The sequence below is a fragment of the Pleurodeles waltl genome, chromosome 6 (assembly GCF_031143425.1).
Source record: "Pleurodeles waltl isolate 20211129_DDA chromosome 6, aPleWal1.hap1.20221129, whole genome shotgun sequence".
Classification (NCBI taxonomy): domain Eukaryota; kingdom Metazoa; phylum Chordata; class Amphibia; order Caudata; family Salamandridae; genus Pleurodeles; species Pleurodeles waltl.
In genome coordinates, this window is record NC_090445.1 from 282,715,059 (window position 1) to 282,740,514 (window position 25,456).

General features: G+C 44.8%; 1 protein-coding gene across 2 annotated transcripts in view; it reads right to left on the bottom strand.

The window, feature by feature from the left end:
* LOC138299634 (butyrophilin subfamily 1 member A1-like) overlaps window positions 1-25,456 on the bottom strand; it is a 225,531-nt gene that overhangs the window by 118,496 nt on the left and 81,579 nt on the right. For both annotated transcript variants that reach the window (XM_069238080.1, XM_069238081.1), the window contains exons 4-5: window positions 10,220-10,336; window positions 2,764-2,796 (exon numbers count right to left, since the gene is read on the bottom strand). In XM_069238080.1, the coding sequence (XP_069094181.1) occupies window positions 2,764-2,796; window positions 10,220-10,336 (150 nt within the window). The remainder of the gene's footprint in view (window positions 1-2,763; window positions 2,797-10,219; window positions 10,337-25,456) is intronic.

A 25,456-nucleotide genomic window follows, 5' to 3' on the forward strand; every position in this document is an offset into this window, starting at 1 on the left:
GTCTCTACTTTTTCGCTGTCTGCCTTTGTCGCTGACTCTGTCTCTCTCACTCTACCCAGTGTCACCTTAAGGATGTCTGGACTGCTGTATAAGACGGATTTCAACAGCTTTAGAATGATCCTGCTTCTAGAGTTTTAGCATACATTCAGTATTCGCTGGCATCATGTGGACTTGAAACAGGTAATAAAATGAAAAGTTGCTCTGAGAAAGGGGACCCAAAAAAAATGTCTTGCCCACGACCCCATAATACTTAAGATAACACTGGTGATCTCAGCTGTGAAATTGGTCATACTTTTTTAACTGCAGAGACCTCGGTCTTTGACAGGCTTGACTAGAAAGTCCTCGTATATGTGTAGTCTACCTCTGTGGTGGCCAGGTGTCCTTTGGATAACTGCTTGCCAGGCTGTGATGTCATTCGATAGATACGTTTTTACCTGGTACGGCTCTAAAAATTCCAGAGGGTCTCTGCTATAATCATGCAAGGGGTCTTCTCTGTCGTCCATAGCGATGTACTCTTTAAATGGGTCTGGAAGATCTTAGACATGCTCAGGATCTCAATCTGTGTGCAGTGTCAGTGACTGAGACTGCACAGGTGACTGTGCTATGGGTGCTACTGTCCATTGGCGTGTCTTTCTCCGGGATAGGGAATGTTCTGAGTTGTTCTGATTTCTCATCCTCCAGTCTTCACTTTTGAGCTGATGGCGGCTGCTGTAGGGAACAATGCTACTATGTGCGGTGTAACCAGACCAACGTAGATTTTCACCTACCTGACATCAGGCTTTTCAGCTTATACTTGTGATGGTGTAAAGTCACTCAGCGTCAAAGCTGATGCTCCGGTCTGTCCTGGCGCTGATTTCAAAATTGACCTCCGTTCCCAGGCACGTCTCGGGATCTTAGGTGGGGTCTTTCAGCTTCAAAGCTCAATGCGCTTGTGTCAAGGCCTTTTCTGAAGCCAAGAGCTGTAGAGACCAAGTTTATAACAGTAGCTGGTGGCAAATGTGAACGCATTTTTAGTAGCAGCTCCAGGCTCTCTGCAAAACTCACTTGAGGACAATGTTTGCCATGGTCTTTACATTGAGACTCCTGTTGAGATCAATCCCAGGAGAAGAGATCATGGGGCAGTATGAACATTTTAGGTGCAGTCTGTGTACTTGGTGTGGGCCTGCAGTCTGTGTACTGGGTGGGGGCTGTGCTGTGGACTCTGAAGATGACTGTCCTCCAAATTAAGAGTTCTCCGAGGACAAACATTCCAAACTTTGATCCTTCTGATCAGCTGGGATACCAGATGGGCATCCTATCTCGTCATCTGAGTATGTTTGCTCAATGCCCTCAATGTTGGGCACAGTTGATGACTCAAAAGAGCTTCACCAATGCATTTTGTAATGCACCCACCAACTTTACGTTCTCTAGCAAATAGTCTTTTTGGTTTGAAAAGTCTGGCAGGTTGAATCAGTCATGGTGCCCCTCACAACCAAAGGTTACAGACTATATATTACTCAGACAACAGAAACTTGCTATTGAATTTACAAATGGAACAGTGTGTTCTCCATAACTCACTTCCCCAGGAGTCATTCCCGTACAACCTGGGCACAAAACCCTACAGCCTGTGTCAATTCTGAAGTGGTTAACAGTAGTAAAATATTTTTGTGTCTTGGTTAAAGCGATGCTAGTCCTAGGAGTCAAACATTGCCTTTTGTAGCGTAATGGTCCGAGAACTCCAAAACATATGGTTGAAGCTGGTGGCAGAAAATAAAGAATCTAAAGTGGAGTCTTTGTCATAGTGCATGTGGGTCTTGTGAAGGAATTCTGAAACATCTTGAAATCGAAACCTCTACTTCTAGCAAAAAAACTTGCATCTTGAGCCCCCAACACTAAATGGCAGTACTGTGCAAAACGTGATGTACAGCAGCAAATGCTGCACCGCTGCAGTTACTGCCCTCATCGACATGAAAAAGACCTGTTAAATGAGGCACCATTAGAGTTGTGGATGGTCACCTTTCACACACCCGCCACTAATCAAACTTTGAGTGTGGGTCAGTAGCAATCCCATATTTAATATTTATGCTACGGGGCATGAAAAGTCACATGTTCATGATAATGGATTTGAAGGAAACGTGAATTTGTTTTTAACAAAGCAGCCTGAACATCATGTGTACTTGTCTGTTTAGTTAAGTAAAATGTTTTAGAAATTGCTATTAAAAAGAAAAAAGGTGCATCATAGCTGTGATGGACTGCTGTAAAAGAAATGGCATTTAGAAGTCTGAGCAGGAATGAAAGATGGAAACTTCACACCATCACTCAGAAACGCCCAATGGTAAGAAAAGGGAGGTGCTTGTGGAACATGGCTAGTCAATATGTCAGGAGAAAAGCCTACACCAAGCACTGTCGCCACCATTGAGTGCATTATCAGACATAAAAATAGATAAAGAACAATGGTCACTGTCGCTCCAGGTGGAAGTAGTAAAAATGCTGCGGTTTTTCCCACCAAACACATGCACGAGCACTTCTTTTAGCTGCTCCAGATAGGAATTCTGATCCCAGGTTATAACATGCAATAGCACATACAGCTTCCTCTGAGAATAGCACTACTTTCCCACCAACTGAAGGTGCACTTGCTTAGTATTACTGATTTTGCAAAGATTAACACAGTTCTCTAATGGCTGTGTTACATGACTAACTCACCTGAGAAAAATACCTCATATTTCTGAGAACATACCGCATTTTATATGATGCACTACCATAGGTGTAGATGTCACAATTTACCTCGTTCTTCTTTCCATCCGTCCTTCAGACTACCTAGGGAATGAAATACACCATATCAAAGCATGCATGAATCACACATGTTTGACTGCCACTTTGTGCTACACAAGCCATTTACAAACGTCTGCAATTCTCAAAGGAAGATTTTCGGCAGTTCACGGAGACTTGGAAGCATACCCAAGTCTCTCCCATAAATGTATTTAATAAGAAAACTTCTAAAGATAAATAAACGAGCCAAATTTATACAGACCTAAACCATTTTCAGATATTCAGATGAGATCAAAAACCAATCTGAATGATGGAATATACAATAACAGACTCAGAAGTAAATCAGAATCCCTCTCAGGAAATTTAGCTATTCGAGTGCAAACACCAATGTGGCTCCCTGCTTCCATTGAAGGTTTATATAGGCTGCAAGGGGAGCAAGGTATAGCTGATCTGTGAAACAGCAAGCTGGGCACAATAATAGGTTTTGTAGTTTTGATGTTTTAGGGGCAGTTAAGATTGTTTGAAAGGAGGGAATTTAGTACTTGAAGTTTCTTTAAGAAAAAGCTCGTTAATTTCTGTTTTGCATTCGCAGCTTTAGTTTCCTGATTTATTTTGGGCTTAAGGAGTCTGACTTTCAAGAATGTGTTAAGTTAAAACGGAGCAATCAGTGGTACAAGTGACCTCACTGAAGTACTGATTGATTGATTGACATTCAATACTTATTGTCACTGATGTTCACAGGGTGTCTCCCTGCAGAAGGTGGGTTAATTCACCAATGAGGAGGACGAGGAAAGTGCAGAGGAGTTTTCAAGGAAATGCAAGTCCTCTGTGGGGCAAGGCTGGTGGCAATAAATATAACAGTGCACCGGCTATGGTCTTCACATAGTACATACTACCATTGCTTTCCCACATTGTAGCACTGCAAAGAATAGATACTACTGCTATTCACCTTCATTTCACAGTCTTTATTGAGTGTATACAAACGAAAGGCCATGTAAGTCCTGCTGGAAAATGACCTTAAAGCTGCTGTTCTACACAGAAATTATAATAAATGCTTAATCCATCAAATGTTATGGCTTGTGCACCTTCCACACTACGGGTTATCCAGAGTAAGGGAGAGTTTTGGAGGAACCTCTGGTGCCCTCACTGGAGACTTACACCCAATGTTTACTTTAATCGGAGCGGATGCGAAACTACTTCCCCGTATGTCCCCACGTCTCCCATCCCGTCTCCCGATCATCAGTGATGTCGGAGCGAAGCACAGCGTAGGTCCCACCAGACGGCACCATGAGGAGCAGGTAAGGGTAGCTCTGCACACATCTAACCAGACCACTCCCCCCTGGGGAAACGATCAACTTTAAGAGAGGCATCACTGGAAAGGGGAAAGCCTCAGACCATCCAGCTATACCTCTCTCAAAGAGATCCCTGCAATGAGTCCCCAATCTATGAGCATGGATCTCATTAGCTACTAAAGATTCATTGTTTTGTTGGGGGAGTGTGGGGGTGGGCACTGCTTATGACGCGAGTCGACCTCCTCCCACTCATGATGGCATAAATTAATTTTGGGATTTTCCGTTCCACGTAGGAGTAGGAGGATATGGGCAAACGGCTCCCAAGAGGGGCATGATCGGCCCTCACGGAAGGAAAAATTTGGAGGTCATACTGATTTTTGCTTTTGCCACCCAGGGCCTTTCTGGCACCCCCCTCTGTCTGGGGTGGCACAATAAAAAAAATGTTTGAGGGAAGTATTGCTGGATAGGTGAGAATGCTCCCTTTGCATAAATGCCTCTCTCAAGCAGATCCTAGCTTACGGATTGTGGACTGTTGGACTTGGCCCGCTCTGCAGGGTCATCCCCAAACTTTTCACCTTCACCCTCCTACTTTTCGAACACATTTTTGTAGGCATTTAGGACTCTGTGCACTTTACCACTGTTAACCAGTGCTGACATGCATGTGCTCTCTCTTTTCAACAGGGTAAGACTGGCTTAATTGGCTTACACCCTATAGGTACATTTAATATACTTGTTACTAGTAACGTGGTACTACATGTACCCAGGGCCTGTAAATTAAATACTACTAGTGTGCCTACATAGCTAATTGTGCCACCCACTTAAATAACCTTTTGAACATGTCTTAGGCCTGTCATTGCATCCTGTGTGTGCAGTTTTAAACTGCCATTTCAACCTGGCAAAATAAACCTTGTGCCAGGCATAAATTTCCCTTTTTAATATATATATATAAAAGTCACACCTGTGTTGGGTCCTAAGTAGCCCATAGGGCACGGTGCAGTGCACTGAAAAAGTTGGGCATGTACTTTTAATTTTTACATGTCCTGATAGTGAAAAGCACCTAAATTCTTTTTCACCACTGTGAGGCCTAGCTCTACCCTACGGTACCATTGTGTTACATTATTACATTTAATAAGTGATAACTTCAATTGAGAGGAAGAAGGAAAGCAGAGTTTCGTCTCTAAAGAATTGTATTATAAAGTCTTCTAATTGTAAAGTTGGATTTTAAAATTTTAAGTCACAATTCTGAAAATGCTACTATTGGAAAGTTGGTATTCTCTTGTCCCAGTCATTTGGTGCCTGAAATCTCTATACTGGTTTACAAGGGGAAATAGGTATTGGGAAGGACCACCTCTGTCAGGATGAGGGAGAGGAGTTGTCACCTACCACACGTGCAAATCACAAAGACTCTGCCTCAGCACACGCACAAAGGGCCTCTAGTCTGTTGTACCCCCAAAGAAGCTGGATCTATGGCACAGGGGCATAAAATTCCAAACACCGCTGTAGAGGGAGGTCTCTAGAAGCTTCTCCCACTTAAAAGTGGGCACCAGGTATAAACAGAGGACCCTCAAGCCAAATGTTACAGTACACTTCTGTACCTGTGGGAGACTCAGAGGAAGGACTGCTGTGTTGCACTGCTGCAAGAAGGTCTGCTGTGCTGCCCTGTTATTCTGATGCCCTACTGCCTGCATGAGAAAGAGTGGACCTGTACCTTGCACCTAGGACCCCAACAGGACCCCAATGGCTAGACAGCTGGCCTCAGAGACCGAAAAGGTTCTAAACATCTTGGTACCCTGCACCTGGACTCTGCAGTGAGTCTTAACCCCCCCACCCCCCAAATGGTGCTCCTCCTGTCTTGGAGCCTTGGAAGTGAGGCTAAAGGTGCTCTGCCAGCTCAGATATGGTTTAATCGGAACTGAAGTAGCACTACGCAAACCTGACCCAGCACTTTGCAGTGTATCATCAGTACGGACGCAGCCTTCACACAAGCCGGCATCGCTGTTTGTCGAGCTCATTGGAACAGCTGCAGTGCAACACATCCTCAACATGGACCTTGCAGCCTCTAGTCTGGACCAACTTAGCGTGATGAAGCCTAAATGCAAGACCGTATCACAGCTCATCGGAACTGCTGCTGTGCAATGGATCCTCAGCGCAGACTTCACGTTGCTTCTTGGGACCGTTGCTCTGCGTCGCAAAGCTCCGCAAATAAGACTTAGGGTACATTTCTCTGCAGGATTAGCTTGGTCCCTTTCTCCAGCGAGCGATCCATTGCGGTCGGCCTGAACTTGTGACTGTCTGGGTCCAATGCAACAGATAACTACAGTTGCCGCTCTGTGCTTTTAAGCACTACTTTGGCCTAACCATTTAAAATTGCATATCACTGATTCTACTAACTGGATTTTGGTTGTTTTGGTGTCAAAATAGTTTACTAAATTTAATTCTATTTTTCTAAATTTGGTGTGGGATTTTTCCTGTGTTTTCACTATATTACTGTTTGTGCTGCATAAATACTTTACACGTTGCCTGTAAGATAAGCCTGCCTCCTTTTGTGTCAAGCTACCAGATGGTTAAACACAGGCTAATTTGAGGTTTGCATGCCTTTCATCCTGACAAGAATTGTGGGTGCTGCTTGAGTCAGGATCCACCTCCCCAACCAGTAACCAAATTTCCTAAATGGACAAACTGTGATCCACAAGCAGGGACCCTACCAGACATATGGCATTCAGTGTTCTTTTTTTTTTTTTTTTTTTTAAGAGTAGAGGTTGTTCAGCCACACATCCTCCTCCACAGGGTAGCATAAAGACAATTTTTTTTTTTAATGTTCCCTCACCTGCCCCCCTCCCAATTGTGGGGTGGCCACCCCACACCTCACAGGGAAGAGAGAATTTGGAACCATTTTGATTTTCACTGCTACTGCCCAGGGCTTTCTGGGCTCCCCGGGCAACACAATAACAAAAAAGGGGGAACTCGTTGCCCCATGTCATCTCATTAGTGGCTTGAAGAAAGAAATGAGTGATTGAATAACTTAACAGTGGCTGACCTAAGCGTGTCTGCTATGGTGGGTAGAAGTAAAATATTAATGGCACATTAATTGATCAATGGTTTAAGTGGCCTGACACATTGCCCCATGCTGTGGAGTGTAGAAGCAACATGAGAATGGCTGAAGTGGGCTCACCCATTGCCCTATGATGTAGGCTGTGGTGGATGGAAGCAAAATGCAAATAACACAAAAATTATCAATGGCTGAAGTGGGCTTACCCATTGCCCTTAGATGTATTCTGTGGTGGATGAAAGTGAAAATGGCTGCAGTGGTTGATAATTGACCTATGCTGTGGCGGGAGGAAGCAAAATGTGAATGGATGAATAACTGATTAATGGTTTAAGTGGGCTCACCCATTGCCACATGGAGTATGCCATGGTGGGAGGAAGTGAAATATGAAACATTAAATAACTCATCAATGGCTGAAGAAGGCTGACAGTTGCCCTATGCTCTGGTAGGCAGAAGCAGATGGGCAAATGGTGACACAGCTAACTTCATTGTGAGTCACCAATACACTGCTCTTTCTGATTCAATATGTGATTCTTGTCCTACTCCTAGGACTAAGAAATACTCTAAGAAATACCTTGGAGCATCCAAATTTGAACACTGCTTTTGATAGAATATTTTCTGCCACCCTTACTCTGACATGATGATGCTTTTTCCACTTTTTACTGGTCAAGTAGAGATCTTTGCTGCCCCTGGGTAAATCCACTATTTATTCAGATAATGCACCATATTTACAATAACTACAAATAAGCAGCAAGGAGAGCCTGAAACCCCACGTCCTAGTGGACAACTAGACTCAACATGTATTTTTCTACAAAGCTGCAACTATGGAGGATAAAATAGACTATTGAAATTCTTCCATCAGCAAAACGGATAATATAATAAAACATTATCTTGGTTAGAAGCTTCTGCCTGCTTTCTGGACACCTATCATCTTACTACTCCTTCATCTCTATAGTTGGTGACAACCTTAGCAACATCTTATGTAATACAACAAATACAACAAGGTTTCACTGCAACTGTTGAACAGTGAGGTCTGTCAAATGTGTCATCTATTTATCCTTTAGGAACCTCTTTCTATACTTAGCCAAGGGGTCTTTGAGCTGTCACCAGTGTTAGGTCGGCTTATGTTTGGGCTGACTGCCTTACCCCCAAATGTGAACATAAACTAATCTTCCCAGAAGCTTCATTTCAGTCCCCAAACTTAGGAAAGGAGGTCAGTCTAGAGCTGTTTGATCACAGTTTTCCTGTGTTTGCCACAGTAGGTTGTTTATTTCAACGTGTTTTTAATGTATGTTATCATTAGCTTAATGAATGGCACTGTCTCAGGACAGCATATGTTTGCAAACACTGGGTGCACAATCTAGCTATTTCTATGTAACTACGTGGGGCCTGATTTACAGATTGCACTTTGTAGTACATTATATAGCACTACAGAAAATACCTTAAAAACTTCTGTTTTACCTATACTTATGTGTGGAGTACTCCGCCCTGATTGCAGAGTGTCTGCACAGGTAAGTATACGATATAGGAGTAATTTAGGGAGGTAAACAAGGGAGTGGGTGGGAAAATGGACAGTCTTAAAGGGGGTGGGATTAGGGAGGAGTAATAGGGCCTTGAGGGGGGGCACCTACCCTCACAAGATGAAGCCAATTGCTTTATTCTAGGGGTGGAGACGTGTAATTTACACTTCTGTAGAAAGTATACATTTAGTTTGTGTATTTTGGAGGTAGTAAACGTACTCAAAAGTGTAGGTTACCTTTGTATATCTGACCCTTTCTGTTTCACTCCAAGTGTGTTCAGGTGTCTGCAAGCGTGCACCATGGTTCAACCCCAGCCCACCTTCTTTACGTTAAGAACTGGCCGCTCATTCACAGCTACCTAAAGAGTCGAGAAGGCAACAGAGGCTAACTTGCCATCCTACTGCTATATTTATTGGCCAACACAGGGAACCTCTTCTTTGAGATTGCTTAGTTGTTCCTATGCCTGCAAGATATGGGAAAAAGGCTAACACCTGATTGGCTTTACCAAGATAAACAAAACAAAAAACAACAATTATTTTTACATGTTTCATAAATGCCTCTGTAGACTAAACCACGGATGAGCCATGGGTCACAATTTCATATCTAGGTAGTAGTAATGTAACTTTCATCCTTTCCAGGTCAAGAAAATGTGTGATGTATTATAGAAATATTAACTGTTCAAATAACTAGGCACAGAGCAGCCTGCGGTATTGGCTATATAAAAAAATATATTAAAAAAAGAGTATATTCTTGTTTATTCCATCACATACATACAAAATATTTGGGACCGACTTTTTCCTCAGTCCCTCCAGTTCCTTCCCTCTTATCTGGCTTCTGGCTTTAACTGGGCAAGCACATTAGGTGAACTGGTGAGTGAACAGATTGGTAAAGAGCGGTCAGGACCAAACCGTATACAGACACATTCTTTCTTCCTACCAGTGGCTACCAAAATACCCAAACTTCCACCCGAGATTAGGAGCCTCTGATTTTTTTTTTTTATCTTGCCTGTAACACACTAGTCAACCGAAGCACTGATAATTCATTCTCAGGCAGTGTATGGGGGATTTAATTTCATTATTCTTCCTTTATGGAGAGTGCAGTCTTTTTTCTGAACATAGTTCAAGGAACTCACTTTGAATAGTAGTACTTGCACTTGGAGTACTTTTTTATTCATACAAAGTCGAATTCTGCAATTTGCTTTTAATCATACATTTAATTTTAAATGACGTATTACTCAATTGTATGGAAAAAGTTGATCACCAATTGTGAACAAGTTGATGGGTTGTTAGCCAGATATGAACCAAGCTTTGAGGTAAAAACAGTTTACAAAGCACTTGCTTGGTTGACTTTAATCCCTTTAATGATTATATTGTTGATTGTTCTAAACAAAGTGGTTTTAATTAACCGACAATAAAATAAACATTAAAACATTCAGGCAATCTGGTTAGTGCAAAGATCTGAGAAGCACTTCAAAGTACCAGGAAGGATCTATTTGCCCAGCACTATTAGCACAATCCATGTAATTGTGATACAAAGGAATATAGTTATTTGCTAAGGAGGAATACAACAGCCGTCTGCTTTAAAACAAAGTTTGTTTTGTCCTTAGCACTTACATTTTTTTTTTTGGGATTTCCTCCGATACCAGACCAGTAGAATTAAAAAAAAAAGTGCAAGAATGAAGAACACACAGAAAGCCACCGTCCAGGAGGAATCCTTCAAGAACACTGAATCTGCATTGGAAAAATAAAAATAAATGCAATGGATCAGAAAACTCAACTTGCAAAGAATAAAGGCGGCACACTGAAATATGCATTTAAAAGATTGGTAGAAAAATCTCTGTGCAGCTAAACTAAGAGTTACATTTGTAAATCAACCTGTGACTTTACTCAACTGCCTCTACATCATCATCAATATTCTTCAAAGTAAAATCTCAGGAGTCTGTATTTTATCAATACCTAAATATACTAGCCAGTGATTTTAATATGATTGGAGCCCGTTTTCGCACAGATTTGACTATAAGCTATTCTACAATGTGTGACTGTTGATTGAAGTAGGTAAAATCTACGTAAAGGTATGATTTAAGAAACTTTACTGATAGATTCTTGAATGATCACCATCTAATCCCACTTCTGTTAGTCATACAGTGAACGGTCTTATGGATCACATACTGGTTCACGTCTCCAATTTTCTTTTATTGAAGATTTTAAGATTACAAGAGGGGAAAGTGATCCTAACACCTGTATTTTAATTTTTACTCTAACCTCACCTACTACAGGTGATGTTAAGTATAATGATAACTACTATCCCTTCTTACAACTTTCTGAACCTACTACCATCTATCACGGCATGGTAAACCTTGGATCCCTTAAAGAATGTGTTGCATTTTAGAATACTCTATACCAAATGAGACATGAATATATTCACATCTACAGCTTTCCATATAGGCTGAAGAGGTAATATTTGTTTTATTGTAAGCGTAGTTACAAAAGGAGTTTAAATGCTGCCCTGAACTGTGAAGAGAGTAACAGGGAAAAAGTTATCCTACAAAAGAAAATTACACTTGATAAAAGCAAAAGAAGCATATCAATTTTGGATTAATTAAAAAGGTAACTCAAAAGATGAGAGAGGAGTAAACTGCCCTTGCTACAGTTTGGATCTAATAGTAATTTTACTTTTATATGCCACAGTATCCTATACCAGAATATAAGTTTACCAAAATTACAATAACAGTCCAGAAGAATAAGTTACTTACCTTCGGTAACGATTTATCTGGCATATTCTAGTTGCAGATTCCTTACCTTAGATCCGGAGATTTTTCTTCGAGCAGTACCCTTGCGCACAGTCAGGTGGCATCAGTTGACTCCGCGTCTGTCGTAGGTGTTGTGGTCGCCGCAATGAAGTCAGGATCGTATATAGGCGCCACCTTTTGCGTTCTGATGTCAGTTTCTTTTCACAACTTTCCACGCCAAAGCGCAGAGCCAGAAACAACACTGAGAATGCTGCATCAAAACTAAGGTCCTGAAAGGTTAATCCGTAGGTCATCCCTGTCCCTAGAAATCAGTTTGAAAGAGGGGAGGATTGGTGGGTCGTTAAGGAATTTGCAACTAGAATATGTCTCTACCAGATAAATCGTTACCGAAGGTAAGTAACTTGTTCATCTGATAGAGACTTCTAGTTGCAGATTCCTTACCTTAGAATAGATACCCAAGCAATACCATCCTCGGTGGTGGGCTGCAAACCAAGATCATACTAGAAAGTCCTGCAGGACCGGACGACCAAAGTAGCCCTCTCTGCGGACCTAACTGTCTAGACAGTTATGCTTTGTAAACATGTGCAGAGATGCTCATGTTGCTGCCTGACCAATATCCAGGACAGGAACTCCGCATGCTAACACTGTGGTAGCAGTAGTTGCTCTGGTGGAGTGAGCGTGCAAACCCTCAGGGGGTTGCTTCTTAGCGGAAGTGTAGCGCATTTTGATGCAAAGAAGCACCCATTGTGAGATGGTACGCTCCTGCATCACCTTCCATTTCTTCATACCCACATTACCAACAAAGAGTTGATCGGCCACCCAGAAATCTTTGGTACAATTGAGGTAGAACACCAATGCTCTTTTTCGATCCAGACAGTGGAGTCTCTTCTTCATGAGAAGGATGTGGGGGTGTGTAAAAAGTAGGCAAAGTGATGGATTGACCTACATGAAAGGGTGTGACAACTTGGGAAGGGAGGAGGCCCTTGTACGAGGAACCACCTTGTCAGGGAAAATGACAAGAATGGGGGCTTAGCAGAAAGAGCCTGAAGCTCACTCACCCTGAGAGCAGAGGTGATGGCAATAAGAAATGCAGTTTTAAGAGTGAGGAGCCGCAAAGGACAGTTGTGTAACTGCTCAAAGGGAGCACACATCAGATAAGTAGGAACAAGATTGAGGTCCCACTGAGGCATGATAAATCGAGCGGGAGGAAACAAATGGGTAAGGCCCTTAAGGAATCTACCCACAAGAGAGGACTTAAAAAGAGAAGGTTGATCTGGCAACCTTAGGAATGCTGAGAAAGCCGACAAGTAACCTTTAAGAGTTCCCAATGCAGAGCCCTGCTGGGCTAAAGATAGGATGAACAAAAGAACCTGAGAGAGAGGAGCAGAGAGGGGATCCAGAAACATTTTTGTACACTATGCCACAAATTTATGCCAACGACAGGCATATACCGTTTTGGTGGAGAGACGTCTGGCTGCCAAGATAACCTCACAGACTTCAGGCGGAAGGTCAAAAGCTGTCAACTGCGGCCGCTCAATCTCCACGCATGAAGGCAAAGATTGGACTGGTTCGGATGGAGAACGCTCCCCTGTTGCCGTGACAGAAGACCCTCCCAAAGAGGCAGTCTGACTGGAGGATCGGTGACCATGTTCAATAGCTCTGGATACCATACTCTCTGTGCCCAATCCTGAGACGTGATATTGGTGGGAAGGCGTAAAGGAGGCCTGAGTTCCACTCAAGATGAAAAGTGATGCGAGCAAATGCCGCCTTGGAAACTAACACGCAAAACAGCTGACATTGTGCGTTCTCTACAGAGGCGAACAGATCTAACCAAGGCTCTCCCCATTTGTGAGAGAGACCTTGCGCCACCTCCGGATGGGGCCGCTATTCGTGATCGACTATGCATCGACGGCTGAGTTTGTCTCCTCTGGCGTTCAGAGAGCCCACCAGATGTTGAACCAACTGGGAAATGCCCTGATGTGCCAGCCATGTCCAGAGGCACAGAGCCTCTTAACAAAAGGTCCAGGACCCTACTCCTCTCTGTTTGTTGCAGTACCACATGGCGGTAGTGCTGTCTGTGAACACCTGCACTACTTTGCCTTTGAGAGAGGGAAGGAATTCTTTCAATACAAGCCTGACTGCCCGGACCTCCATAAGTTTGATGTGGAGCCCAGATTCTGCCAGAAACCAGAGGCCTCTGATCTTCGCCCCTCCCATGTGGCTTAGAACTTCAGGTCCCACTGCAGAGCCCGCATATGCCATCTGGCATGTGTCACTAGCAGGATGCTGGAGGCAATGAGGCCCAGCAGCCTCAGAGTCGTTCTCACCGAAGTCCAGGATAGAGGCTGAAACACTGGAATCATAGCCTGAATATCCTGGACTCGCTTTTCGGGAGGATAGACCTGAAACTGCACTGTGTCCAGAACCGCCCCGATGAAAGGGAGCATCTGAGAGGGAGTCAGGTGTGACTTCGGCATGCTTATAGTGAACCCTAGCGTGTGCAGGAGGTTCACCGTAGCCTGAAGGTGGGAGGCGACTTTCTTGGGCCTATCTGCCTTCAACAGCCAGTCATCAAGGTAGGGGAAGATTGAAACCCCTAACCTGAGCAGATGAGCTGCAACCACCCCCATCACTTTCGTGAACACCCGAGGGACGCTGGTAAGGCCAAAAGGAAGCATGGTCAATTGAAAGTGCTTGTGACCTACCATGAATCGTCAGCGATAGCGTCTGTGGGCAGGTAGGACAGGAATATGGAAATAAGTATCCTGCAACTCCAACGCCACCATCCAGTCTCCTGGGTCCAAGGCAGACCAGACCGGAGCCAGAGTAAGCATTTTGAACTTCTTCTTGAGGAAGAGACTGAGGGCCCGAAAATCTAGGATGGGATGTAATTCCGTGCCCTTTTTGGGCACCAGAAAGTAGCACGAATAACAACCACAACCTACTTCTGGCACAGGAACCCTCTCTATGGCCCCCTTGGCCAAGAGAGCTGTGACTTCCTCACGGAGAAGTGCCAAATGGTCTTCCAGTAAGGGACCGTAGGATGGAGGCATGGCCGGTGGGGTAGTCTCGAAGGGGAGTAGCCCCTTTGGACGATCTGCAAAACACACCTATCCGTCGTGATATTCTCCCAGTGCGGCAGGTGATGGTGAGTCCTGCCACCCACTGGTAAGTGAGGTTGGAAGGTTTGGAGACTGCAGTAGGGGGTGGGGGTGGACTGGGCAGACCTCTGGTTCCCTGTCCCACGAGCCCGTAGGGTTCCCCTTCCCCTGCCACGCAAGGGCTCAACAGCATGGGTGGCATGGTGGCAGGAAATGGGACCCGACAGGGAACCCCTTACGTGGTCACGAAAGGGGCAAAAGGCTGACTGTTGAGGGCGAGGGGCAACCGAAAGGCCAAGAGACCGGGCTGTAGCCTGGGACTCCTTAAACCTCTCAAGTGCCAAGTCCTCCTGGTCTCCAAAGAGATGGGTGCCATGATTGGTATGTCCATGAGGGTCTGTTGGACAATCCCCTGAAAAATCAGATGTCCCCAACCAGGTGTGGCGCCTCAAGGCCACCTTCGACGCAACCGATCTACCTAGATAGTAGGTCGTGTCCAGTCCACATCGAATGGTGAACTTGGCCACATCTCTCCCATCAGCAACAGCTTGATAGACGATAGCCTGGGCCTCCTCCGGGATCTGCGGCAGAACTTGCGCAACTATATTCCACAAAAGGCATGCAGTGTTTACCGACTGCAGCACCAGACTTGAGGAACAAAACGTCATCTTCCCAAGCTGGTCCAGTCTCTTTTATTCCCAATCCTGGGGAGCTGAAGAGAATGTGCCAGATGACAAGGATGCCTGGATGACAAGGCTCTTAAGTGTGGGGTGTTGGGACAGGAATTTAGGGTCGTTCAGGGCAGGCCGATGGTGGCGAGTGATTGTCCTGTTCATAGGAGCCCCTGAGCTGGGTCTGGAACAATTACCCAGAAGGACATCAGTGAGGGCTTCATTGAAGGGATGGAGAGGCTCTGAGTTGGAAGCCCCAGGTTGATGCACCTCCATCAGGAGATTGGCCTTGACCGCTACAGTGGGCAGCTCTAGGCTAAGGGCCTCAGCCTCCCTACTGACCACCATAGAATAAGAGCCACAGTAGGAGGAGAAAGCATGCCAGCGTCTGGAGAAGTATCCAGACCACTAGCCTCGCCCAAGTCCTGTGCCCAGTCCAAAATCGGGGCTATCTAGCTGGTATTCTAAAGCGTCCCCTCCAAACCTTCCTCGTATTCGTACCCAGTGTAATAAGGGTCCCAATCCTATCTGGGTTGAGAAGGCCACATCTAAGTCGTAAGTGGCGTCGGCTGACGCCGTTCCAGCTCTGGGTTGTCGGGGATAAGGTTAGGGCTGAGGTCTATCATGGGCACAACCGGGGAAGGTTGCGATGGTACAACCGGTGTCAGCACGGATCCGATAGCGGATCTGGAGGGACTCTCGGAGGCAGAGGCCAAAGCAGCTGGTGCAGAACCCGAATGGCCCCCATCCCCAGGCCCCAAAGGCATCGCCGAGGGGTCAGACTGCTCAAATATGAGGCACATGGCCTTATTAAAACTCCTTGAGTTGGGAAGGGGTCGCTCTGGCTCCCGGAAACTCAGGGGAGGTGCGGAGCAGACCCAGAAGTAGGCTGCCCGGACAGAGGCCTGGAGCGTCGAAGCTCCTCTCATGTCGCATCAGCCAAGTGACACGGTGAAGTCGAAGAATGGCTGGCCTTCTTAAACTTCTTCTTTTTCTTATGCGAATGACCCGAAGATTTTGATGAGTGGTCGTGACTCTCTGAACGGTTTTGAAACCTTCCTCTTGAGTGAGACCGTGAATGATGTGGACTCGAGCACCAGACTGCCATGAGCTTTAGGGACTGCTCCCTCAAAGCCTTTGGGTGCATGGCCCGGCACTCAGTGCACGACTTCGGGTTGTGGTTGCGCTCCAGATACCACAAACAGACCTGATGCAGATCCATCACCGACATCATACAGTGAAAGGCCTCGCAAGGCTTGAAACCGGTCTTCGGGGACATCCTAGACGCGCCAAGGGTCACCATAAAAACTCGAAAAAAGGTTTGAATTTGGTCAAAAAATGACCAGAGTAGCTCTTCTCCGGATCATCGCATGGCACGGAAAGAATGGAATGGAGATCACTACACCGAGGCAGCGCCTATATACAACCCCAACGTCATCATGGTGACCACGACGCCAATGATGGACGCGGAGCGAATCAACGACATCTGATAATGCGTAAGGATACTGCTGAAAGAAAAATCTCCAGATCCAGTCTGACACCTAGGGGAAATTCTAAGGTAAGGAATCTGTAGCTAGAAGTCTCTATCAGATAGTTTTTTTCTATATTATTTATTTTGAGTTTTTTTTTTTTTAGTGCTTAAAGCTTATAATACTGACTGAATCAGCACTGCAAAAATGGTGCAAGGAAGAAATTATAACTGAAAGAAAAGGCTTAAAAAGAAGTGACAAAACAACAACCAGTCTTCAAAAGGTTCAACCAGCAAAATATTTCATTAAGGTGAGACCAGGTTTGAACAGTGTGGACTGAAGTATGATTGTTTGAACCCAACTTGCTGATGTGCCTTTCGACCAATGTGTTTAACAGCATCCTGGTGAGTGCTTTGATACCAAAGGTTTCATTAAGTTTGTTAATAATTAGATTTTTACAAGAAGTGTAGAACGCTCCATGCACCTCTAAAACTGTGGAGAAATGTGTTTTTTTTTGTCATAAAACATGAACGTTTCGAAGTGAAGATAATGCAGTTCATACAAAGTATACATAGGAATTCAATAGCATGTGTGAGATCTGTGAACCAGAGGAAGTCTTAATTTTTTTCCAAACTCTCTAAAGGTGTCAGAAAAGGAGGCATATTGGCAAACCCCGTTTAATTTGTACACCAATATGTTTAGCCACAACTTATTGCTGTTGATAATTATTAGTAACTGGTTCAATATTATTATCTTATATTCTATGCAATATGGTTATCTCAAACACCCGGAAAGGGTTACAGAAATGAGTAGATGCAATGACAGTTACATGGCCTTTTCTGAGCTGTGTATAAATACTGAGAAGCATCATTTTGTATGGCAGTTATTAACAGCCCATTCGTGATGTGTGGAATATTTGTGGGCGCCCAAAGGTAGAAACTAGTAAAATATTTTGCACATTTATGTACAAATCAAATGATTAAATGGGTAATCACCACAGCTAGTAAATTATATGTGTGTGGCACAAATAGTGTGACAATGACCTTTGCAAAGAAATTGCGAGAACCAGATATACACGCAAACAAGGAATTAAGAAAATATGCATCATCCAAAAGGATGTTATGGGATCAGCATGCTGCATGTAGATTATGGAGGACTTGCTCTTACTGGGTGGAGTACCCAAGCAGGAAGAATGAAGCACTTTCGTGGGGGGCATGCTGGGGAAGAGAGGCGCACACTGCTTCCAGTACTCTACAGAAGAGACACTAGCAGTGAGTGACATCTAGCAACATCCGTTTGTTGCATGGCTCCCATTTGCGTGCACTTATTTGCCAATTTAGAGTACTCCACCTTTGTTTTTTCCCATTCTCATTTTTGAGTTTTATTCCTTGCTGCTGATTAGGTTTCTAAGTCTATCCTGAAATTCTTACCCTGCGTTTCATGATATGCTTCCTTCGGGGACATATGCAGGGCCCGCACAGGCTTTTTTACTACCTGGTCAGTGAAGGAGTAAAACAGCACTATGGTCATATCCTTGAATCATATTAGGTCTCTCTTGGTTAACAATGAACTTCCTTCTAATCTGTTACTTGTACAGATTTGTTAGGAAGATGACCCTGGGGTGTCTTTTTTGGGTGAAATTAGGGGGTTTTACTCGGGATCCAGCTATTCTAACAATGCCAACAGGAGCTGGGATATACATATGTGGGTGTCATGCACAAAACGTTTAATTTTTAAATCAATCCTTATACGTACCCGTTAAATACGGAAGGAACTCCATTCATATGGTTAATATAGGGTGTCACTTAGGGCCAGATGTAGGAAGCCTTTTGCATGTCGGAAACTGTGAAAAACGCAGTTTGCGGCATGCAAAAGGCCGAACGCGATGTACATCCTCAAATTGCGAGTCGGTACCGACTCGCAATTTGAGCATGCGACTCGCAAATAGGAAGGGGTGTTCCCTTCCTATTTGCGACCGCATCGCCATGCTGAGTTGTTTTGTTTCCTCGAATGCGGTCGCAAACCAACTCGCAGTTACCACCCACTTGAAGTGGGTGGTAACGCATCCGCAAACGGGAAGGGGTCCCCATGGGACCCCGTTACCTTTGTGAATGTCGCTGAAAATATTTTTTCAGAGCAGGCAGTGGTCCAATGGACCACTGCCTGCTCTGAAAAAATGAAACCAAATGGTTTCATTATTTTTTTGAATTGCAACTCGTTTTCCTTTAAGGAAAACGGGCTGCAATTAAAAAAAAAAAAACTGCTTTATTAAAAAAAGCAGTCACAGACATGGAGGTCTGCTGTCTCCAGCAGGCCACCATCCCTGTGAGTGCCAGGACTCGCTATGGAGTCGCAATTTGCGACCCACCTCATTAATATTCATGAGGTGGGTCTTTGCGACCCCATAGCGAGTCGCAGAAGGTGTCTGAGACACCGTTCTGCATGTAATTTTGCGAGTTGCAATTTGCGAGTCGGACATTCACTGAGTGTTAGAAATGGGGTCTCTGGTTGGCAGTCAGTTTTTACTCTGTCCAAGAAGGACCCTCACTCTAGTCAGGGTAAGGGAGATACACACCTAGGATAACCCCTGCTCACCCTCTTAGTAGCTTGGCACAAGCAGTCAGGCTTATCTCGGAGGCAATGTGTAAAGTATTTGTACAAACACACACAGTAACAGTGAAAACACCACAAAATCACTCAACACCAGTTTACAAAAATAGACAATATTTAAACAAGCCTAAAATGACAAAAAGCCAATACACACCAGTAAAGTTATGAATTTTCCAAGATTAAACTTCAATTTAGCGAATAGAAACACAAAAGCTTCAACTTGGTGTTATCACAGCGTTGTGACGGAGTCGTTACCAACAATCCGACGACAATGGCCCCGGTAACTGTGTCACATGGACTCCAAGGTACAGTACCTTTAGCGATGAAGAAACAAGCCGGTGCATGGAGTAGGGAAGGTGAGGGGTCGCTGGATCCGGTGCGCCGTCGATTGCTTACTGTAGGGGAGGAATTGCATCGGTGGAAAGCGTTAGTTCCTTACGCTTCGGCAGAGTCGATTAATCCAGCAGGTCAAGGCTTGATGGGTGACCTCTTGGGGTAGCGGTCTTGCCACAGGGCTCCAGGTGCCACGGTTGTGTCGGGGGCTCAAAGACGTCAGCGGCATGGCACTCAGGACTCACAAAGATGCAGGGTCATCAGCAGGGCTGTGGCGGCATCAGGCCTGCAGAGTCAGTCACGGTCGTTGCACGCCAGCGGGGACGACAACTTCAGGTTCAGGCAGCGGCGCAGAGTAAAGCAGCAGCGCTGGTCCTGGCATTGTACACAGTCAGTGTACCTGGTTTGTCTTGTTTTTAGGCCAGCGTTCGCTCCAAAGAGCCCAGAAACTTGAACAGGCACCACCTGGCAAGTTAGGGTCCGCAGCAAATGAACCCAGAGGCTGGTAGGTGAAGTCTTGGCTGTCGCAGAGACTTCTTAACACGAGGCAAGCTTAGTCCAAGCCCTTGGAGAAACTTCACAAGCAGGATTTCAGAAAGCATATCCAGTCCTTTCCCTCTGAAGACAGAAGCAGCAGCAGCAGCAGGCCAGCACAGCAAAGCAACAGGCAGAGTGGCAGGTCGTTCTCAAGCATCAAGCTCTTCTCCTTGGCAAAGGTTCCTCTTGATCCAGAAGTAATCTGATTTACAGCTAATTCACAGCTACCCTCAAGGAACCTGGGACCCTCTCAATCCCTCCCACATTCAAAGGGAACCTGAGCTACCAAGCATTGGAGCTCACTGTTGTTTACTGCTACAACTTGGTGGACCACTTTAGGGATTACCTGCTGTTGAGAGACCCAATGACAGAAGACTATTGTCATACTGGCTCCTGTGTCTCTATGAGCCTCTACCCGCCTCCCATTAATGGTCATCCACTGCTTGTACTTCTTTGTATTATCAGGCATGAGAGTTCTCTGGACCACCTCACCCTCACCCAGGGAGACTATGGTTAACTCAGCTCACCACTAACTGGGGCCAACACCTCGCCAAGCACTACACTGGCCACTCCAAGTGACTGCCCACCGGTAGGGGGGCTGTGCCCTTTCTTGACTGCAGCCAAAGCACTGGATGGGTACCTTCCCTGCATGCTTACCTGAAGGGAACCAACTCTTCTTCTCAACAGGGGGATGGGAATCTTTACCCTGGGAACTAGTTTGGGACCCTTTAGAGAACTCCTTACTTTGATCCAATCAAGTCCTGACGCAGTTCTTGAAAACACAGACTAGACAAGTGCTGCCATACAAACAAATTGTACAGACCCTGGTAATCTGTTACCTCAGTTTCCTTCACCCAGCCATCAAGTGCTCTGCAAAATGAATCCACACATACAAGCCAGGTCTGGGAATCAAGTTTCCTACCCCTTGAACTTCTTTTTGTATATGTCTGGTGTCAGGCCATTCTAGTGATGAAGGCATCCGCCATGTTAGTGTAGGTGAGCTCACTAGCTGCCCCTAGTGCAAACAAGGTGTTCATCCCCTCTACTATGACATAGTTTCACAAGCCCGCCCCCGAATCTCTCCTAAGTATCCTGTGCATGTGGAGGGCAGCCTAATAGCCCTGAAACCACCTTTGGATGTCATCCTCATTGGTGTACTCTTTCCCTATGCTCTTGGAAAGGTACACCCCCCTCCCATATTGCACTGAAGAAATGCTGCCACCATCTGCGCTGGACCTCCTCCTACAATCCAACTCCTTCAAGTTCAGCTCCTGAGCTAAATGCATTTTCTCTTTCTCCATAGCAATTCTCTCTTTTTCCTTAGCAATTTTTTATTTCTCTTCCTCCCTTCTCAACCTTGCCAGGTCTAGCTAAAGCTCCCTTTCATGCTGCAACTTGAGCTTCTCCATTTACAATTGATGCCTCCTGGTTTCCCACCTGTCCTCCCGTTCTTCCTAGGTCAGGCCTTTTGAAGGAACATTGCTGCCTGCTGTGGAGGCCCTCCCTCCAGGCAGGCCTTGGTTATCCAAGAAAACATCCTGGATACTCTGCACCTCCACATCCACAACAACACTCCCATCAGCCTCCTTTTCTGCCAACCTGGCCTTCAGCACCTTTTGCAGCTCCATCTTTTTAGCAAGGTTTCTAATGGGACATTTAAACTCTCTGCAGGACTAATTAAGCTGAGGCACCCTATAGGTCTCCAACCTCTCCTGCTCAAGCACTACTGCAGCTCCAACTGATGGCTTGAGAGATGACTGTGAGAAGGCTCTACAAAGGTGTAGAGTTTCAGAAGGCAAGGGCAATTAAAAAAGGAAAAAGCAAAAATGCAATAGAAAAAACAGCATGTGGTTGTGTAATGGCCTGCAATAAAATAGTAGTGTACAACTGTATGTCAAGTACAAATACAAGGTCTGCCCTCACCACTGATCACCAATGTTAGAAATGGGGTCTCTGGTTGGCAGTCAATTTGCACTCTGTCCAAGCAGGGATCCTCACTCTAGTCAGGGTAAGGGAGATACACACCTAGGATAGCCCCTGTTCACCCCCTTTGTAGTTTGGCACAAGCAGACAGGCAGTGTGTAAAGTATTTGAACAAACACACACAGTAACACAGTGAGTAAAACAAGACCAAAACGACAACAATCCAACATACACAAGCAAAGGTATGAAGGGATTAAACTTCAATATACCGCTTAGAAACACAGATGCTTCACTTTGGTGCTATCAAGGACTTCGTGACGGAGTCGTTCCCAACAATCCGACGCCAATGATGCTGGTCACGGAGTCACACTGACCTCCAGGTACAGTACCTTTGGTGAAGAAGAAACAAGCTGGTGCACGGAATTGGGAAGGTGAGGCGTGTCGGTTCCTTACGCTCGGGCAGAGTAGATGAATCGGGTGGGTCAAAACGCGATGGGTGACCTCTGCGGGTCACGGTCGCGCCACAGTGCTCCAGGCGTCATGGCAGTGTCGGGTGTCACGAACGTCAGTAACACAGCACTCAGGACTCTCGAAGTCATGGTATGTCAGCAGGGCTGTGGTGGCATTGGGTCTGAGGAGTCAGTTATGGTCATCGCACTCTAGCGGGGACCACGACTTTAGGTGCAGGCAGTGTCGCTGAGTCAGGCAGAGGTGCCATTCCTGATGTAATCTTGAGTCGGTATACCTGGCTCTTCTTGTTCTTAGGCCAACCTTTACTCCCAAGTGCCCAGAAAATGTAATAGGCACCACCTGATGAGTTTGAGTCCACAGCAAATGAACCCAGAGGCTGGTAGGGGAAGTCTTTGGTGTCCCAGAGACTTAACAGGAGGCAAGCAAAGTCCAAGCCCTTGGAGAAACTTCACAAGCAGAATTTCAGAAAGCAAAGCCTGCTTTCCCTTTTAAGGTGGAAGCAGGCCTGCAAAGCAACAGGTCCTCCTCAAGCATCAAACTCTTCTCCTTGGCAGAGGTTCCTCTTGATCCAGAAGTAATCTAAAATAAAATCTGGGGTTTTGGGTCCACGAGGTATACTCATTTCTGCCTTTCAAGTAGGCAGACTTCAAAGGAAAGTCTCTGTCGTTCACAAGGTCCTTCCGTGCCCAGGACTGGCCCCAGACACACACCAGGGGTTTAGAGACTGCATTGTGTGAGGACAGGCAGGTGCAGGTGACAGTTCCTCCCTTACACTCTAGCTCAGTGGGACTCATCATAATATGTAGGACACACCTCAGCTCCCTTTCTGTCTGGGGAAATTCACAAACAGCCCAACTGGCAGTCTGACCCAGATGCGGATTCCACAGGCAGGCAGAGGCACATAATGGTTAAGTGAAAAAATGGGCACTTTCTAAAAGTGGCATTTTCAAACAGACACTCTAAAAATACATCTTTTGGTGAAGTGTTTTTTTTAAAATTGTGAGTTCAAAGACCCCAAACTCCAGATCGCTATCTGTTCCCAATGCAAAAATGCACTTAAAAGATATTCAAAGGCAATCCCGATGTTAACCTATGAGGGAGATAGGCCTTGACATAGTGAAAAACAAATTTGGAAGTATTTCACTATCAGGACATGTAAGACATATCAGTAATTGTCCTACCTCTTAAATACACTGTGCCCAGCCCCTGGGGCTACCTAGGGCCTACTGTAGGAATCACACAGTAATCCAAATTCGTTTTCTTTGTCTTTATTTCGATGTTGATGGTACAACAGCATACATAACCCCCAGCAACGGATCAAGCCTCCATCTCTGCTCAGCACCTTACTCCTTCTCCACTCACCACTTCTGGAATCCCCAGATCCTAAGATTCCACCTTCTCAACATTCCCTCACTATGAGGCATGATCCTACACATCTTCCCCCTTATGAATTACAACAATTATAACCACAATAAATATTACAATAATTGGAAAAGGAAAGAAGGAAAAAATAATATGAATTAGAATGGAAAGAAATGCAGACAAGAATAAGCATATAGTATACTCCAAAGCAATACTTTTTTTTTTTTTTTTTTTAAACATGCAACAGTGTATAATTTCCATCACATATAATTCCCACTACTGGCACATCGTAAGATGACATCATTATAGTCAGTGCAAATTGGATGGAATAAAGCAAATAACCATTACTTCTGTTTGACTATGCACAGATTCCCCATACTCCATTCTCTTCCATCTTCCAATTTGACTACAGAATTCTTTACAGAAATTACTTTCTGTGGCATGTGAAATTTGCTATCACCCTTTCTTACCATTCCTACCTTCTTAACCGCTACGAGATCCCCACACTTCACTTCAGTAAATTTAACTCCTTTTCTTCTGTCGTAACTCATTTTATTCCTTTTCTGAGAATACATAACTCTTGTCTGCAATTTCTTCTGATCAACACACACTTGCTGTTTCTCACTGATCCACCAGGGAGATTCCTTAGTACCCGGCTCTCTCCCTTTAAGAGCAATGAAAGGTGACACACCTGTCACAGAATGAGGTGTAATCCTGTGCGCCCATAACATATTATTCAGCTCATGTCTCCAATTCAATCCATTAGCTAAGGACAATTGAATATTCCCCATTATGATTCTGTTCACCCTTTCTACAAGACCATTAACCTGGGGCCGACCCAACGCAACTTTCTCATGTTTAATTCTCAACCCATCCAGAAACGTGGTCATGGCAACTGAAACCAATTGTACACTGTTGTCTGTTACCAAAATTTTTGGAACCCCTTCCTCTAAAAATGAATCTCTAAGAAATTCAATTACTTTATCTGTAGTAACCTGCTCAGTGCACTTAATACGGAACCATTTACTGTAGTAATCCACAAGGACCATGAGGAAGCGATTATTTTTTCCTAATTTTTCAATTGGCCCCACTAAATCCAAAGCTAGCTTCTCCCATGGCGCCTTGGGAAATTGCAATTCACCTAAAGGAGGTTCCCTCACAATCTTCGACTTATCACTATTCCTACATGCCTGGCACTCTTCAACCACCTTCTCAACATCCCTGTCCATCCCAGGCCACCAGTAGAATTGCTGCAACCTTCTTTTTGTTGCACTCTTACCCAAATGTCCCTCATGCACAATTGTTATCAATCTCTTCCTCAATTTCAATGGTGGTACTATTCTATTCCTTCTCAAAATCTTTTCTCCTTGTAGACTTAATTCATCCTTTACCGCAAAAATAATTCTTCAAATCTTCTTCCACCCGAAAATTTTGATCCATTACAAGCTCTTTTAACTTATTATATTCTGGGTCGTCTTTCACAGCTTCATCCCATTCCTCCTTACTTAGAGCCAATTCTCCATCAATCAAGAAGGCCTCCAAATGCACACTGCACATTTCTTCACTTCCATTTTCACACCCCTCAATAGGTAGTCTAGACAGGCAATCTGCAACCACATTCTTC